Genomic DNA, 16,016 nt, shown 5'->3' with positions numbered 1-16,016 from the left:
CCGTTTAGGAGCCTGGACAGACGAGCATCCCGACGACAAGATTCTAAGTTTTGTCAGTGGCGGTCCCAAAAATTACGGCTACCAATACCGGGACAAACAAGGAGAAGTGCACACGACGTGCAAAGTGAAAGGACTGACTCTGAATTATCGTACCAGTCGAGTGGTCAACTTTGGGGTAATGAAAGAAGCCTTGCAATCGGGAGAGGATGGAAACTTTAAAGTGACCACTCACCAACCGAACAAGATTGTACGTTTACCCACTCATCACATCGTCAGTCGGCCCTTGGAAAAAGTCTATCAAATCGTGTACCAGAAGCGAGTTCGACTTCCCAATCATTTCACCTTACCGTACGGTCACGTCGGTATTGGTCTGTATATAAAAAAGGAACCCTAGGCAAGATCGATAGTTCATTGTGACTACCAAGACCGAGCGAACAAGATGAATACTTTGAAAAAGACATCGTTCCAGTTTGGGGATTGTAAAAAAGTTGTATCTTCCTCTAGTGTGACTAATACTGGATGGATAAGACCCATGCATTGCGACGGAAAATGTCCGGAAGGAAACTGCGATTGTCCATGTGGTTACCATTGTAATTGCGTAACGGAGTTTGCAGACGAGTGCGATTGTGAGCCTTGCGATGGGACCGATGCTGTACGTTGTGACCTGAGCGATGCCGTAAAGCATCATGGGAACTTTGTTCTCACTGCCCCTGTCATGGAAAGTGATGCTGTGCGTGTCAAACCTGAGGGATGCGAAAGCGATGCCGCTCGTCCTCTTAGACATTTTACCGGGTTTAAAGGGGAATGTTCACCTTCACGTCTACCCCCCTACGGATGTCATCCAGCCCTGAGCAAACTCCTGTTCCTGTCACCCAACCCTCATCGAAACGAACCTGTGAAAAACGAATATTCGTTCCCTGTGCGTTTGTCGGAATACTGCGACTTTGAAAATCGTCTTCAATCGTTCAAAGGAAAATGGCCAAAGTATCTGGGAGGACCGACCCCCGAAGAATTAGCCAGAGCCGGATTTTTCTACTTGGGCGAAGGAGATAAAGTCAAGTGCTTCAGTTGCGGTGTGTCACTTCACCACTGGGAACCGCAAGATTCGGCCTACGTAGAACATGCTCGATGGTCACCGAATTGTCATTACTTACCCTTAGTGGGACCGAGACATTGAAGTAACTTTTTACCATAATCATCTGTTCATGGATACTTTACAAGAGAACATTCGTGCTTTGCCTGTGGAGTTGAGAGAACGCATTTATCGAGAACTGGTCAAAATACAAGTGAAACGTAAAGAACAATTGCATCCGATACGTCACCGGTGTTTGAACCACTGGTACCTTCAGGCTATACAAGGACTGATTCAATTGAAAGTGTTCCATTGGACAGACATTGATCAACGACCTCCTGGTTATAAAAAGGAATGGTTTGGTATTGACGATTCTATCTACTACATTGTAAACGTACTGCATCGAATTCCAGAGGAAGAGTTAACGAATTACCAACATCTTTCACACAATGTCAACTTGGTGAAAGAGGAAACTTCTGAACGAATTGTAATGTGTAGATTAGTGACTCAACGATTTAAATTCGACACTGAAGTGAAACCATGTTTGTGCAAAGAGTACATTTCTTGTGTCAGACCAAAGAGGATTTAGTATGACCTATTCATGGATACTTTACAAGAGAACATTCGTGCTTTGCCTGTGGAGTTGAGAGAACGCATTTACCGAGAGCTGGTCAAAATACAAGTGAAACGTAAAGAACAATTGCATCCGATACGTCACCAGATCTTTAACCACTGGTACCTGAATGGTATAAGAGAACTGATTCGTCAGAAATTCTTTCAATGGTCAGACATTGTTCAAAACTTTGAGGTCGCTAATGATCGACATGTTCATGATTATGGTTACTTCGAGATTCACCTAGTGCAACGCATTGAGGAAGACAAGTTAAAGGATTACCAACATATTTTACGTGGAATCTACTTAGAGGAAGAGGAAACACCGAAACGAACTCTGACGTTTCGGTTACAGTATGCAAGATTTAGATTCCCTACTGGAGAACGAAGATCTCTGGCTAGAAAGTACGTGTATTGCATCCGAAAAAAAGAGAATATAAAAAGAGGCTGTCATGCCACGGTTTATGTCACATGTCATCCAACAGATTCCGTGGAAGGAACTCAATGACCATATTCAAACCGTGGATCATTACCATCAATTATTACAAGAACTGTATCCATTCAATTTTGGACGACAAGTGGTGTGTGTCTTAGTGACTTGTTTTCTGGGATTTCGTTTACCAGCCGATTCTTTGTGGACTCTTTACGATCAGTACTTACCACCTCCATGGCCTTAAATGGTCACGAAAAACTCCTTTTGTTCAAAGCCTTGCGTTTTCATCTGGATACTTCTCGACCTCAACAGGAAAAAAAGATTCGTCAACTTTTAGCGACCCAAGACGTGTATGACGATGTGTGTGTAGCTTGTGACTTACACCCTCATTGGACAGATGTTCGTGATTGGAAAAAGGGGGGTTTTGAGGCTTGGACCCAAGAAGTGGCCCAGTATGCACAAGAGTTGTTCAAGGAAAAAAGTTACTTTTCAACCTGTGTTAGTGACGGTGCCAGAAGAACCCGTCACCGAGAACAACCACTCGCTTCAGGACAGGACTGTCATGGACATGCCTGAAAGGTCATTCCGGGAGGACACTTGTGTGACAATACCTCATGTAGAGACTGTAAGAACATTACACACTGTCCCTAGGACATCTTGGTTACCGAAAACATGTTGTACAGACACTTGTTTATATTTCACTTTGATCGCTTTGCTGTGTTTTATATTCCTGTACATCACTATTTGGGTTGTATGTATTTTTGTCTTTCGTGTTCATATTTGAAACATTCAATAAACGTGTTCTGAAAAAGTATATAAACTCTTGTCTTGTTTGTTTTTCGTGTCACAAGTGACATTTCTCACACCATGGCTACCTCTGCTGTCTCTGCTCCCTCTTCCTCTACTGTCAAAGTCATCGACGAACACTTAGATCGTGCCAGTTGGGAGGCTTTGTATCTTCGCCATCCCTTTAACATGCTCATTGCTGGACCTAGCGGTTCTGGCAAAACCGAATTCGTCAAACGTTTGATCGAACATAAACATCATTTGATCGATCGGCCCCCTCAACGGATCGTGTGGTGTTACAAAGAGTGGCAATCGGCGTACAACCTCTTGCGAGAAAGTCAAGGCGATTCCATCGTGTTTGTGGAAGGCATTCCTAAAGAAGACGATGGCATCGTCTCTGACTCCCGTCTAACCCATTTGGTCATTTTCGACGACATGTTAGGAGAAGACGAAGAAGAAATTAAATTGTGGTTCACGCGCAAAGGGCATCACCGTAATGCCAGTGTCATTTACATCACCCAAAATTTGTTTCAACAAAGTAAAGCCCATCGCACCATCAGTCTCAATGCGCATTACGTGGTCTTGTTTAAAAGCCCTCGAGATAAATCGCAAGTGCAAGTCTTAGCCAAACAGTTAGGAACGCCTTGGCTGACTCAGGCGTACGACGATGCCACTCAAACGCCACACGCCTATTTACTCGTCGATTTGAAACCTACGACCCCCGAGGATTTGCGATTTCGTACCCACTTGTTTCACCACTGGTGCCAAGACGGAGGGCCTGTCCTGTACACGTCTCCGTCCTCGACTTCATTTCACTCCTCCCATGAAAAAAATCTATAAAAACCTCAGACCCTTTTTCGTCTGTCTCACACAGTGTGAACATGACGTCCCTTCAGTCGCATCTTCCCGTCAAATTGATTCGTGCCTTGTATGGCATCAGCCGAGAAAAAGATCCACAAACACGAGCTCGTGTCTTAGAAGCTAGTCTCAAAGAAGTCTTACGATGGTTCACGGTGACGGCACGTCAATTACTCCAAGGAATCATTCAGATTCCTCATCAAACCCAACGCTTTTTCGATAGAAACAAAGTCGCTTTGGTCCAACTGGCCGATCCCCGCATCGACACTCAAACCAAAAAACAAATCATTTTGAAACCTGGAGGGAGCGGTACTCTAGGAGGGGTCATCATTCGCTCACTCTTAAGATGGGATCCTAATGCCCCCAAAGTTATCCCTAAGACAAAAGTTCAACGAAGCCCCAAGAAGAAAAAGAAAAAGACCAAGTCCCCAAGAAGAACTTCTCCAGTGGCAGGACCCTCCTCTTACCAGACACCACCACCATCACCCCGGAAAAAGAAAAGAAGCCCCCAGAAAAAGAAACAGAGAAAAAGTCCCCAGAAAAAGAAAAGTCCACAGAAGAAGAAGAAAACTAGTCGCAAGAGAGGCACTTCGGCCAGAACGCAACCTTACACTCGCAAGCCACGACCTGCCACAGCGTCTCCGGCAGCCTCACGTTTGTCCACTTCTCCGTTGATGTCACCAGGAACTGAAGAGTACTTGGAGACGTTGATTACACCAAGAACTTCTCCGTTGATGACCCCCAAAAGAACTTCCCCAGTGGCAGGACCTTCCAATTTAGCGGCAGTGGCTGCTGCTCACAAAGTACCTTCTCCCAAAATCAAAGTCCAAGAAAGATCGGGCATGTTACAAAGTTTACTGGATTTGTCCAAACAAGAACTGGCTCGATTTAGTCCGTTACGTACCCCTGCACGACGTGTCATGCCTGTCCTCAAACTGATAAAACGTAAAGACAATCAGTGGCGACGCGTTCCAGTATAAAAAGACCTGTAACCAAGTCGTGGTATCAGTGAACTTGTAAAAGATGTCACCTCCAAAAAGCCACAAAAGAAAGAGACAAAGGCAGACGCGTCATCCGACAAAGCGCTTAGCCAAGCATCGACGTTACCCTAAAAAAAGACACAGTCGTTCCAAGAAAAAGAGGCGCCAACAAAGGGGAGGATTCCTTGGCGATTTTCGGAAAAACATTGTTACCTTTATGACAAAGCGATAGTCCCAAAAAAAAGATAAAAGGGTGTGCGTTAAGTCATCGACGTTAGTGTCTGTTCGGTGAATGTCCCGGAACCCACAAGCAAAAAAATGTCACCCTCCAGAAAACCCCAAGGAAAAAAAAGGAAAGGACTGCCACCACGTTTAGCCAAACATGGGGACATGTTATCTGTCCTGTCCAAAGCTTCTCCACCCCTACGAAAAAAACTCATTCAAACAGCCTCCAAAGAGGTCATCGATACCGTGTGCGAATGTTGTTTGAACGTTTTGAAAGGCACGATCCCTTTGTCCAAACACCAGAAACAATGCTTAGGCAAACATCGTCACGTTCTTCGGAAAATGGTTCAAAAGAAAATTCCCATTCGTCAAAAAAAGAAGATGTTGGTCCAACGTGGAGGCATTTTACCTCTCTTGTTAGGCCCCATACTAAAAGGAGTCTTGGGAACCATGTTGGGAGGACTGATGGGAGCAAGATAAAAAGGCCTTCGGAAGTCCCAAGATCTCAGAATTCACCCCTGACAACCCCATGGAAGGACGAAAACTAGCTTTAGTGCCTTACAAACGATGGATGGAATACCATCGGTGGCAAGAACAACGCACCCCGCATTTACCTCCCAATCCCAATTTGAGCGAAATGTCCCAGTTACAACACGAATTGCAGTCCTTGATGGATCGTCAAGATTTGTCCGAAACAGAAAAATCGCAAAAGTATGGTCAACTCTTGCAAAGACTGCAACTCTTTCACCAGAAAGCTTTAGACGAAACAGCTCTACCCACTCTAAAAGATTTTAAGACCTTGATGAAAAGTCCAGCACCATCATTACCACCACCACCACCACCACTACTGTCATCCCCAACCGTCACCAGAGATGCTACCCCACAAAGACCTGAGGAAGAAGAGACGCGCGAAGTGTTTCAAACACCGTCAGCAGCTCCCATTTCGAGTAAGATTGCAGGATCCTTATTGACCCCGTCCCCCACACCCCAACGAGAAGAAATGAAAGCTTGGGTTAAAAAGATGATGTCCACGCCTCCTTCGACAGAAGTGAAAAAGAAAGAAGGGAAACCAGAAGCGAAAAAAGAAAAGAAGACCAAAGCCATTCCATTGCCACCACCACCACCACCACTACCTTCTACTTCTACTCCCGTAGCCCATCGGACACGTAAATCCGTTTCCAAACCACCCTTTCGACCCACCCAAAGTAGCATCACCGAAGAGTGGGTGACTTATTAACACAAAAATGGAAAAAGTCTTAGCCAGCATTTACTACGATCCCTCGCATCCTGCAGGTTACGCAGGAGTTCAAAAATTGTATCGTGCTGCCAAAACGCGACTGAAAAGTCTCCGTTTACCTCAAGTACAACGATGGTTACAAGAACAAGCTACCTACACTTTACACAAACCCATTCGACGCAAGTTTGCCAGAAGTCGCACCCGAGTAGAAGGCATCGATCATCAATGGCAAGCCGATTTAGCCGATGTCTCTCATTTGGCCAGCTACAATCGCGGCTACAAATATTTGTTTTGTGTCATCGACGTCTTTTCCAAATTTGCCTGGGTCGTGCCCTTGACTTCCAAATCCAGCAGCGAGTTAGTGCGAGCCCTGCAACGAGTGTTGAAACAAAGCGGTCGTCACCCTCTTCGATGGCAAACGGACAAAGGCACCGAATTTCTGAACCAAGCTTTCCAAAAAGAATTAAAGAAACGTGACATTCATTTTTTTACCACCGAGAATCCCGAAACCAAAGCCAGCATCGTGGAACGTTTTCAACGCACTTTGAAAGAACGCATGTGGAAATATTTTACGCATCACCACACTCTGAAGTACATCGACATCTTACCGCACCTGGTGCAAGCGTACAACCAATCTTACCATCGAAGCATCGGACGTGCCCCGCAAGACGTGACTCCCGACAACGAAGTGCTGGTGTTTGAACGCCTGTTCGGTACGTCCCCGACGAGGGCTGTCCCCAAGAAAAGTGGAGAGTTGACCGTAGGAGATTGGGTGCGCATTGGCAAAACCAAACGCACTTTCGACAAAGGTTACTTACCTAACTGGACGACCGAATTGTTTCGCGTCACTGGACGAGTACATGGCCGTCATCCTGCCGTCTATAAATTGGAAGACATGAACGGAGAAGTACTCAAAGGAACGTTTTATTTGCCCGAGTTACAACGTGTCACCAAAAAAGAAGACGACGTGTACGACATCGAAAGCATTCTCGAACGCAGAACCCGTAAAGTGGGCAAACGACGTGTCAAAGAAGTCAAAGTACGTTGGAAAGGATATCCACCCAGTTTCGATTCTTGGATCGACGCTTCGCAAGTCATCGACTATAAAAAGAAGAAGTGACCATCATGCCCTTTCACACAGCAGCAGACGCAGCTACGTCGACCACTCCTTCTTCCCCTAGTTCTTCTGTGCAAGATTTACAAAAACAACCCTTGTGGGTGTGGTGTGGAGAACGTGTGCCTAAAACGCAAATCGTCTTTTTCTGTCAAATCTTCGTGGTGTATTGTGTCATCGGGGCAGCCATCGCCAATTTGAGTTTGCAACAAGGAGACAAACAATTGTGGACCATTTTATTGAGCAGTTGCATCGGTTACCTGCTTCCCAATCCCTCCCTGAAATTCTCCTCGAACGGGAACGTTGTGTCCAGTGCCAGTGCCAGTCACCACTCCAACAACCACAACCAGAACCCCATTTTGGGCGGAGACACGCCTCTGACATCCACTAACCCCTCGGACAGCCACAGAACTCTGGAATTATGAGTCACGAAAACCAATTTTACTTAACCTTACCCAGTGACAGTTCCATGGAGGTGTTTCCCAACAACACGTTGTGCTGTTACACGGCCAAATTACCTCAAGCCATCCCCTTAGATCACGAAGCCCATTGGGAAGTGGCTTTAGTAGAAATGATTCACCCTACACAAATCCAAAACATCACCGAAAAGCAAAACTATTTTGAGGTGGAAATCCTGAACGAACAATTACAAAACTACATGAATGACATCGGGTTTTCAGGGGACACAAAACCAGCCAGCAAACCACCCTTCATTATCTACACCGTGAAAATTCCGGCAGAGTTTTATTTTAGTGGCCAACATTTGGTGGACACTATTGCGGACAGGTTCGAGTTCGCCTTTGGCAAAGCCCTGAACAGAGTCAAAAAAAGTGTCACCATGGAGTACCATAAAGTGGCTCGTCGCTTACTGATGAAATTTCAGGATACTCAACTGTTGTCCTTCAGGTTCAATGGTAGTTTGTTTGAAATTTTAGGTGGACATCCAACAATGGTCGCAAACAATTGGAGCCCCAAGATCAACAATAATATGGATTTTTACAGAGCTTTTGGAAAACCGGTAGAACTGAACCAAGGACTGAATTTGATGTTTGTGTACTCCGATGTGGTGGAATACAACGTAGTGGGACACACCTCTGTGCCATTACTGCGTGTCATTCCTTTCAAAGTGGATAGTACCACGACCAGTGACCAGGAAGGTGGAAACACTTACCACGTCCACCGCGAATTTGTCCATCCTCATTATTTACCCGTCAGCAAGTCGTATTTGGACACGGTCAACATTGCTATAAAAGGAGATTTGGGACAAAATATTCCATTCACCAAAGGAAAAGTCACGGTGAAACTCCATTTTCGAAAACGGTTTTCTCACGATTCGTAAGTAAGTCATGTATCCAGTGTACCAAGGGGTGGCTCGACAGCGAGGACACGGTTTAGGAGACATGTTAAAATCGGCCTTTCGTTCGGTGGCCCCGGTGTTGAAACCGATGGTGACACGCGGATTGCACGCCTTGAAAGATGCGGCACTGACGCAAGGCAAAGAATTTCTCCAAAATGTCATCATCGACAAACAAAACCCTAAAGAAGCCTTCATGAGGGCAGGCAAAAATGTCTTGCTGCAAACAGGCAAAGACATTTTAGGCCGACGAGACACACCTATAAATGCCCTGCACGCTACCGAGTCAAGCATTCAGCAAGGACAAGGCAGAAAGAGACGACGCAGAAAACACCCTTTCACCAGACTTCAAGCTAGAAAGGCCAAGAAAAGAAGAACCGTTCGAGACTTAGACGTTTTCGATTATTGAAACACAGCAACAAAAAATGATGCACCGAGAGTCTTGCGCTTGTTCCAAGACGGAACTGGATCTGTTTGCCATGCCCCCTACCATGATGACGATGCAAGAATCCCAGTGGGTGGAATTTCATCCCGTCTCCTCATTGACCGATTCCGCTCCCATCGAGTTTGAAATCAAAGGACAGCCCGAAGATTACATCGATCTGAATAGCAGTTATTTGTACTTGAAAGTCAAAGTAACCGAAGTGGACGGTGACCCTCTCATTGATACGTCCAGAGTAGCTCCCGTCAACAATTTCATGCATTCCTTGTTCAGTGGAGTGGACTTGTACTTGAACAACAAACTTGTCAGCAGCAGCATGGATACTTACCCTTACCGAGCGTACCTGGAAAATCTCTTGACGTACGGAAAAGAAGCCAAAAACACTCATCTGGATGCTTGCGTGGTATGGAAGCCTGACGCATTAGGTGCAAAGTTCGACAGCACTACAATTGATGGGGATGCTCAAAATTTATCGGGATTTATAGAACGAAGAAAGAAAATTGCACTAAGTCGTAGTTTAGAACTGATGGATCGTTTACATTTGGACATGTGGTTGCAAGAGAAATATTTGCTGAACGGAGTGGATGTCCGCTTGAGACTGAATCGCAGCAGTGCCGCTTTCCATCTGTTGTCTAATACTAACGATTACAAAACTGTCATCCAAGAAGCCAGACTCTACGTGCGACGTGTGGAAGTGTTACCTAAAGTAGGTAACGACATCAGTCAGACGTTGAGCAGAACGACCGCCAAGTATCCGATCCGACGAGTGGAAGTGAAAACCTTCACCATTCCTAGGGGACAGCGATCCATGATTGAAGATCATCTGTTCCAAGGACAGCTACCCAAACGTTTGATCCTTGGTATCGTCGAGAATACAGCCTTCAACGGAACTGTCGATAAAAATCCTTTCAACTTTCGACACTTTGGCGTGTCCAAGATCGAAGTCAGTCGCGATGGCAAGACCTTGTGTACCCGACCTTTCGAGCCTAAATTTGAGCCCGAGAAGAATTACTTGAGATCGTACTTGTCCCTGTACGAAGCCACCGGACAGTTAGGAACCAACACCAGTCACGGCATTACGTACGAGGATTATGCAGGAGGCTATGCTTTGTGGGCTTTCGATTTCACTCCAGACCAAGGCAGCGACGAGGGACATTTCCACCCTATAAAATCAGGCCAGATTCGTGTGGAAATTCAGTTTGCAAACCCACCCCCTGATGTAACGGTGAACGTCATCCTGTATGCAGAATTTGACAATACCATAGAAATCAACAGTTTGAGAGAAGTCATTCTAGATTACTAGAAGTCATGGAAGACTGTTATCCCTCTTTACCTAGTGGAGAAACTTTGGACATGAAATGTGAGGAGACTGTGGAAGAAGAAGTAATCATAATGAAGTCGAGATGGCCAGAACAAGAAGCCCATTTAGTCTCCTGTTTTGCCAAACACTTGGTCGATAAAATGACGGAATTGATCAAGAAAAATTGCTATGGATGTCAAAACGATCATCCCAGTCAAATTCAACACGATAAATGCCTAATGTTAAGTCAAGAAGAAAAATTGGACGAGTATCTGGACGAAGCTTGGAGTCTCATCTCGAACAAAGACGTGTTGCACCAGTGGTATAAAGACTTGCGTGAACATTCTTGTCCACCATTAACCACTCAAGAGATCCATCGTATCGAAGCTCTCCTGAATCAGAGTGAGGAAACAGAACGAATAACCGTTTATTCGTCAGACATTTTCAAGCAAAAAGTCAGGATCGAATTGACGACTTATTATTACCTGTGAAGAAGAAAACACAAAACAATGGATACCTGGGAACTTTATTACCTTTTGAACCACAGTTCGTATACGGCTTCTTGGAATCCCGTCGTCTGTGCTAAAGATGAACTCCCTCATCGCAAACCTAAAGACCATCAAGCTTACGTGATCAACACGGACGACAGTCATCTCCCAGGAACCCACTGGGTAGTCGTCTACTTTCCTCAAGAAGGATGTGTGGAATATTTCGATTCGTACGGATTGCCCCCTTTGGAAGACGATATCATCGACTTTATGAGAAGAAATGCTCAAACCACCCGATTCAATAATGTGAAATTACAAGGCACAGATTCCTTGGTGTGTGGACAATACTGTGTGTATTTTCTGCATCATCGCAGCCTGGGCTATTCCTTAGAACATTTAGTGACTCATTTCGATCCTCGTTCTTCTGCTAGAAACGATGTGAAAGTAGATCGATGGTTTTGTGACCATTATGCTTATCTTTTGTCTCAAGCTAGGAAACGTAGTGTCCATCAATGGCCTAATGATTTCCAACAGTGGAAATCACAATTTCATTCACAACGTTGTCAGCCCTGTTCAAAGTAGATTGAGAATTGAGAAAAAAATGTTTGTGATTTGAAAAAAATTGTTTGATGTTATAGTGTTATATTATTGTTAAAAATGTTGTTGTTTAGTGTTAAGTGATTTTTGAATAAAAAATGTTGTGTTTAGAAAAAAATGCCTTTGTCTTTTGTTTAGCTAGAAGAATGTTGGATTGATGCTCTTTCATTTCTTACTATCCCTCTCATGAACGTTGTGGCTCGAAAACCGTGTGGGGATGTTTTCCTTCACGTCCGCGCTTTCACTTTAAGAACCGGGTTGTTCCCAGTCTAGCCATCCATTGTCGACTCATCCTCCTAAGAAGATGTGCTCCAAACTAGCTAAGCTCAACGAAGCCTACGTGAATTTGCATAGGGTCAGACACAGTCTGATACCGAAGCCAGAAGAAATAGAGAATGTGAGAATGTTAAAAATCACTGAAGACCTGATAGAAGAGCTCTTCAGAGAAGAAATGAACAAGGAGAAAGAAGAATGGACAGAGAAGTACAGACTTCAGAGACAGCAGCAACAGCAGCAACAGCAGCAGCAACAACAGCAACAGCAGCAGCAGCAACCTGAAGCTGACAGAGGCTTTGTCGATTGTCGTATCGACACCAAAGAATTCTTCTTCTCTTTCCGAAGAAGCAGACCTATCGCCAGAAAGTCTATCCTCAGAGGACATCGCATTCTTAGAAACTAAAAAGAATGCCATAGCAAAAAAAACAGCCCTTTTCAGGGCTACCCAATACTCTAGAAAAGAAATAACTATTAATTTGCCAATGTGAGTAGGTAGAGTAGTGTGAAAATAAACACTAACTCTTTTATAAAAAATGTGAGGGTATGTGTTGGTGTGTTTGTGTTTGTAAGTGATAAAGTAGGTTGGTGTGGATAGTAGATTAAAATGATGTTAGTTTTTTGGGCTGTTTGAGGTGTATATTTGGGGTTAGATTGGATTGCTTTGCGTATGTGGATAGTCTATTGAAGTGATGGGTAGCATAAAAAAGTGAGCGAGTGTTTCTTTTAGGTCGGCGCGTTGTTGTTGTTTTTTGGTCATGATCTAGGTAAGATCAATTTTATGTTATTAGGGGATGTTTTCCTTCACGTCCGCGCTTTCAGTATAAATTGAAAGTCGTTAGGCAGTCCAGCTACCCTTGTTGATTGATCAACACCAAAAAAATGAACACGAGACTTGAGAAACTGTTGGAGCTTCATGTGCATCTGGAATATGCCAGGCGCATATTAAATGAACTGGCCGCGGAAGCCATTGTCGAGGAGGGAAGGATAAGAGAGGAGGAAAGAAGAAACAAAGAAGAAGAAGAAAGAAGATATAAAGAGGAAAGAAGAAACAAAGAAGAGGAGGAGGAAAAGGAGAGAAGAAATTTCAAAATCCCGGAGAGCGAAAATTGGGATTCTGAAGCAACATATCCTGCCTCTGCTCTCTCCCCCCAAAAGGTAAAAAGTAACTGGGGGATAAGATGCGTATGTGGCGCCAGGCCTGGAAGGTGCCACCATTAACCAGGTGCCCATGAAGTTCCAAACAAAACAGCCCTTTTAAGGGCTACCCAATACTCTAGAAAAGAAATAACGATCAATTTGCCAATGTGTGTAGGTAGAGTAGTGTGTATATAAACACTAACTCTTTTTTAAGATAGTGCGAGGGTATGCGTTTGTGTGTTTGTGTTTGTAAGAGCTCAGGTATGTTTGTGTGAATAGTAGATTATGGGTTTCTTAGCGTATGTGAAGAGTAAAGTTAGGGTTTCATTATATGAAATGAGAAAGTAGGGGGGATGTTTTCCTTCACGTACGCGCGTTGTTGGGTCATGATCTAGGTAAGATCCATTTTATGTTTTTAGGGGATGTTTTCCTTCACGTTCGCGCTTTTGGTATAAGAACCCACAGTGTTCGTCGTTCAAACCATTCTGCAAAGAATAAAAAGAAGATGGCATCAAACCACCTTAACAAAATGGAAAAATTGCAAAACGTGATGGACAATTTAGGAATGTTTGAGCAAATGTTGGTTAACCTAAACGAGGATCACTACTCATATAGTCCCCATAGAGTGAAGATGGAGATAAACAATTTACGAAAAATGAAGGTAATCATTAGTGATCTGTTGAAAGAAATAAAGGAGGAAAAGGAGGATGAAGAGGAAAGGATAAGGATGAGAGAATGGAATGAAAAAATTGAAAAAGAAGAGGAAAATGAGAAGAGGAAGAAAGAAGAGGAGGAAGAGAAGAAAGAAGAGAAGGAGAAAAAAAAGAAGAGAAAGAGTGTTGGAGATAAAATAAGAAGTTGGTGGAGGAAAAGGAGAAATTAGAAGAAGAAGAAGAAGAAAACCCAAAGGCCCTTTTCAGGGCCAGCCATATTTCTCGAAAAGAGATAGTCTTTGAATTGCCTACCCCTTTTTTAAAAAAATTTTTAAAAAAAAATCCCATGTTAAATTCCCCTTGTCCGTAGAGTGACCCACGATTTATTGCCATGTTAAATTCCCCTTGTCCGTAGAGTGACCCACGATTTTCTCCATGTTAATTCCCCTTGTCCGTAGAGTGACCCACGATTTTTCTCCATGTTAAATTTCCCTTGTCCGTAGAGTGACCCAGGGGTCCCTGTAATGCTAATTCCCATTGTCCGTAGGGTGACCCCTTTCACTACTTATGTGAGTTGTAATTTTGCTCGTAAGTACTAAAGATTGTCTCGACAGTTTAATAAAGTTTGAAAATACTAACATCATAGTCATCTTATGGATTTCAGTTTCTCGTTCACCAATAAGACCTGAAGGTATGTATGTACATGTCATTCGTTTTATATTGGCATGAACTAAAAAGTTTTTTTTTTTCTAAATAAAATTTCCTACGTTAATAAAAGAAATCTCCCCAGGACATCTCAGAACAGTTTACTAGTAACATAAATATACGATTGTTTAATTATCTTTCGGAATATTCAGGTTTAAGTTTGATATACTTCTGAAATAGTTTTATTTCTCTAACACTAGTGCAGTGCAAGGATATTAAATGTTGTCTCCATGGGTCTGAGAACAAAGCTGCAACTATTTAAAATCTTTAGGTTTAGTCACTTTTCTTGAGAATAGAACATTGATAACAAATATCCGGGAACGATTAACTTTTATTATTTTTTTTCAAAAGTCGTGATGATTTAGTAATAACTGTATCTTCATTGTATGATTCTCCATTTCATTCACAGATAGGACCTAAGGTACGAATACATCATGTCTCCAGTAATACCACTACCGTTGAGCTGCATTTTCTCTCCAACATTTTTTTATTTTATTTTTTTAAATCCTTTCCACGGCAATTCATAACAGTTTACGTTGTTGTTGAAAACCTCTTTTGGGAAAATCTGGTGGCGGTTTAAGTGTCTTTAAGAGGATGTAATTTCACGTAACATTGTAATTTGAAATCGTGGTGAGATATTTAATGATATGCTCTAGCTATATAGCTATGACTTCATAGTCTAGATGCACAATAGTTGTAGTCAGGGTGTTAGTTTCATTTTTGGCTTCAACATAAACATCCATCTGTTTTGTATTAGTGTCAATATGGTACTCGCTGATCACCGTACTTGTGGAGTGTAATTGGATAGTCGGTGAATCCTATTTGGGACAACATAATATTTAATTTACTGTTATAAAAACTAAAGAACGTAATGACAATGTAGCAATGTTTAAAGATAAAACCATCCAAAATTCAACAACCGAATCACATGTAGGACCAAAGGTATTATGTTATATTGTTTCCTATGACAACCATGTAAAAACAAACTGAATTTTTTAAGTTCGTAAGTCTGACATTTATTCTTTTTGAAAAAATCACATTAAGTTAGAAACGGATCGCATTTATTTTTGTTGGCGAAAATGCGGAACTGTTAAAGTTGTCGTTGGAAAAATTTGGACAGTTTTACTTTTATTTGTAATGTCTGTACGCTCGAGGGGACAAAGGTAAACTTAAAACAATAATGTTAAATGATGGTATAACAATAATGTAGATACACGTATTTTAGGGGTTTTGCAACACTTTACGGGACGAGAACATAATCGACTTCACGTTTGATTGATCAATATTCATTTTCATCCTCTCACTTTAACTTCTTTCATTCCAGTTTCAAGCATATGGCACAAACCCAAAGAATCTAAATATCTAATTTTGAATCCTTGTTTCTCTTACAGATGATCCCAATTTTAGAGTTAATGATTTTTTGACATAAAATATGGTAGGTATATATCTATTGCGATACGATAGCAATATAGAATTAAATGTGCGATGATAGATTTTTCCATCGGGAAAAATCACGAAGGGAGCTAAAAATAAAAAATAAAATACTAAGCCTGTGAGATACCAAATTTTTCCAATATGTATCCTGGCTTTTCTATTTGACTTACTTGTGGTCATTAATCTATAGGAGAACAAGTGATGGAAATCAAAGAATTTCTGCTGGTTAGTATGAGACCCACGAATGCGGCTTTGTTGCTGAACTGTCTGAAAGAATTATATAATCCATTAGGCCCTCCACAGATACCAGTAT

At 42.7% G+C, this 16,016-nt stretch overlaps 1 protein-coding gene across 1 annotated transcript in view; it reads left to right on the top strand.

The window, feature by feature from the left end:
* Positions 1-16,016, top strand: part of LOC149805736 (protocadherin-3-like) — a gene marked incomplete at its 5' end in the record, with an annotated part of 40,634 nt that overhangs the window by 20,238 nt on the left and 4,380 nt on the right. Inside the window, 2 exons of the mRNA XM_089934710.1 lie at positions 14,229-14,255; positions 15,661-15,704. Coding sequence (XP_089790836.1) covers positions 14,229-14,255; positions 15,661-15,698 — 65 coding nt within the window. The remainder of the gene's footprint in view (positions 1-14,228; positions 14,256-15,660; positions 15,705-16,016) is intronic.

Source organism: Sinohyriopsis cumingii, chromosome 2 (genome assembly GCF_028554795.1).
Source record: "Sinohyriopsis cumingii isolate HCF-2022 chromosome 2, ASM2855479v2, whole genome shotgun sequence".
Taxonomy (NCBI): Eukaryota; Metazoa; Mollusca; class Bivalvia; order Unionida; family Unionidae; genus Sinohyriopsis; species Sinohyriopsis cumingii.
Note: the sequence above shows the minus strand (reverse complement) of the source record. Positions and strands in the feature narration are given on the sequence as shown.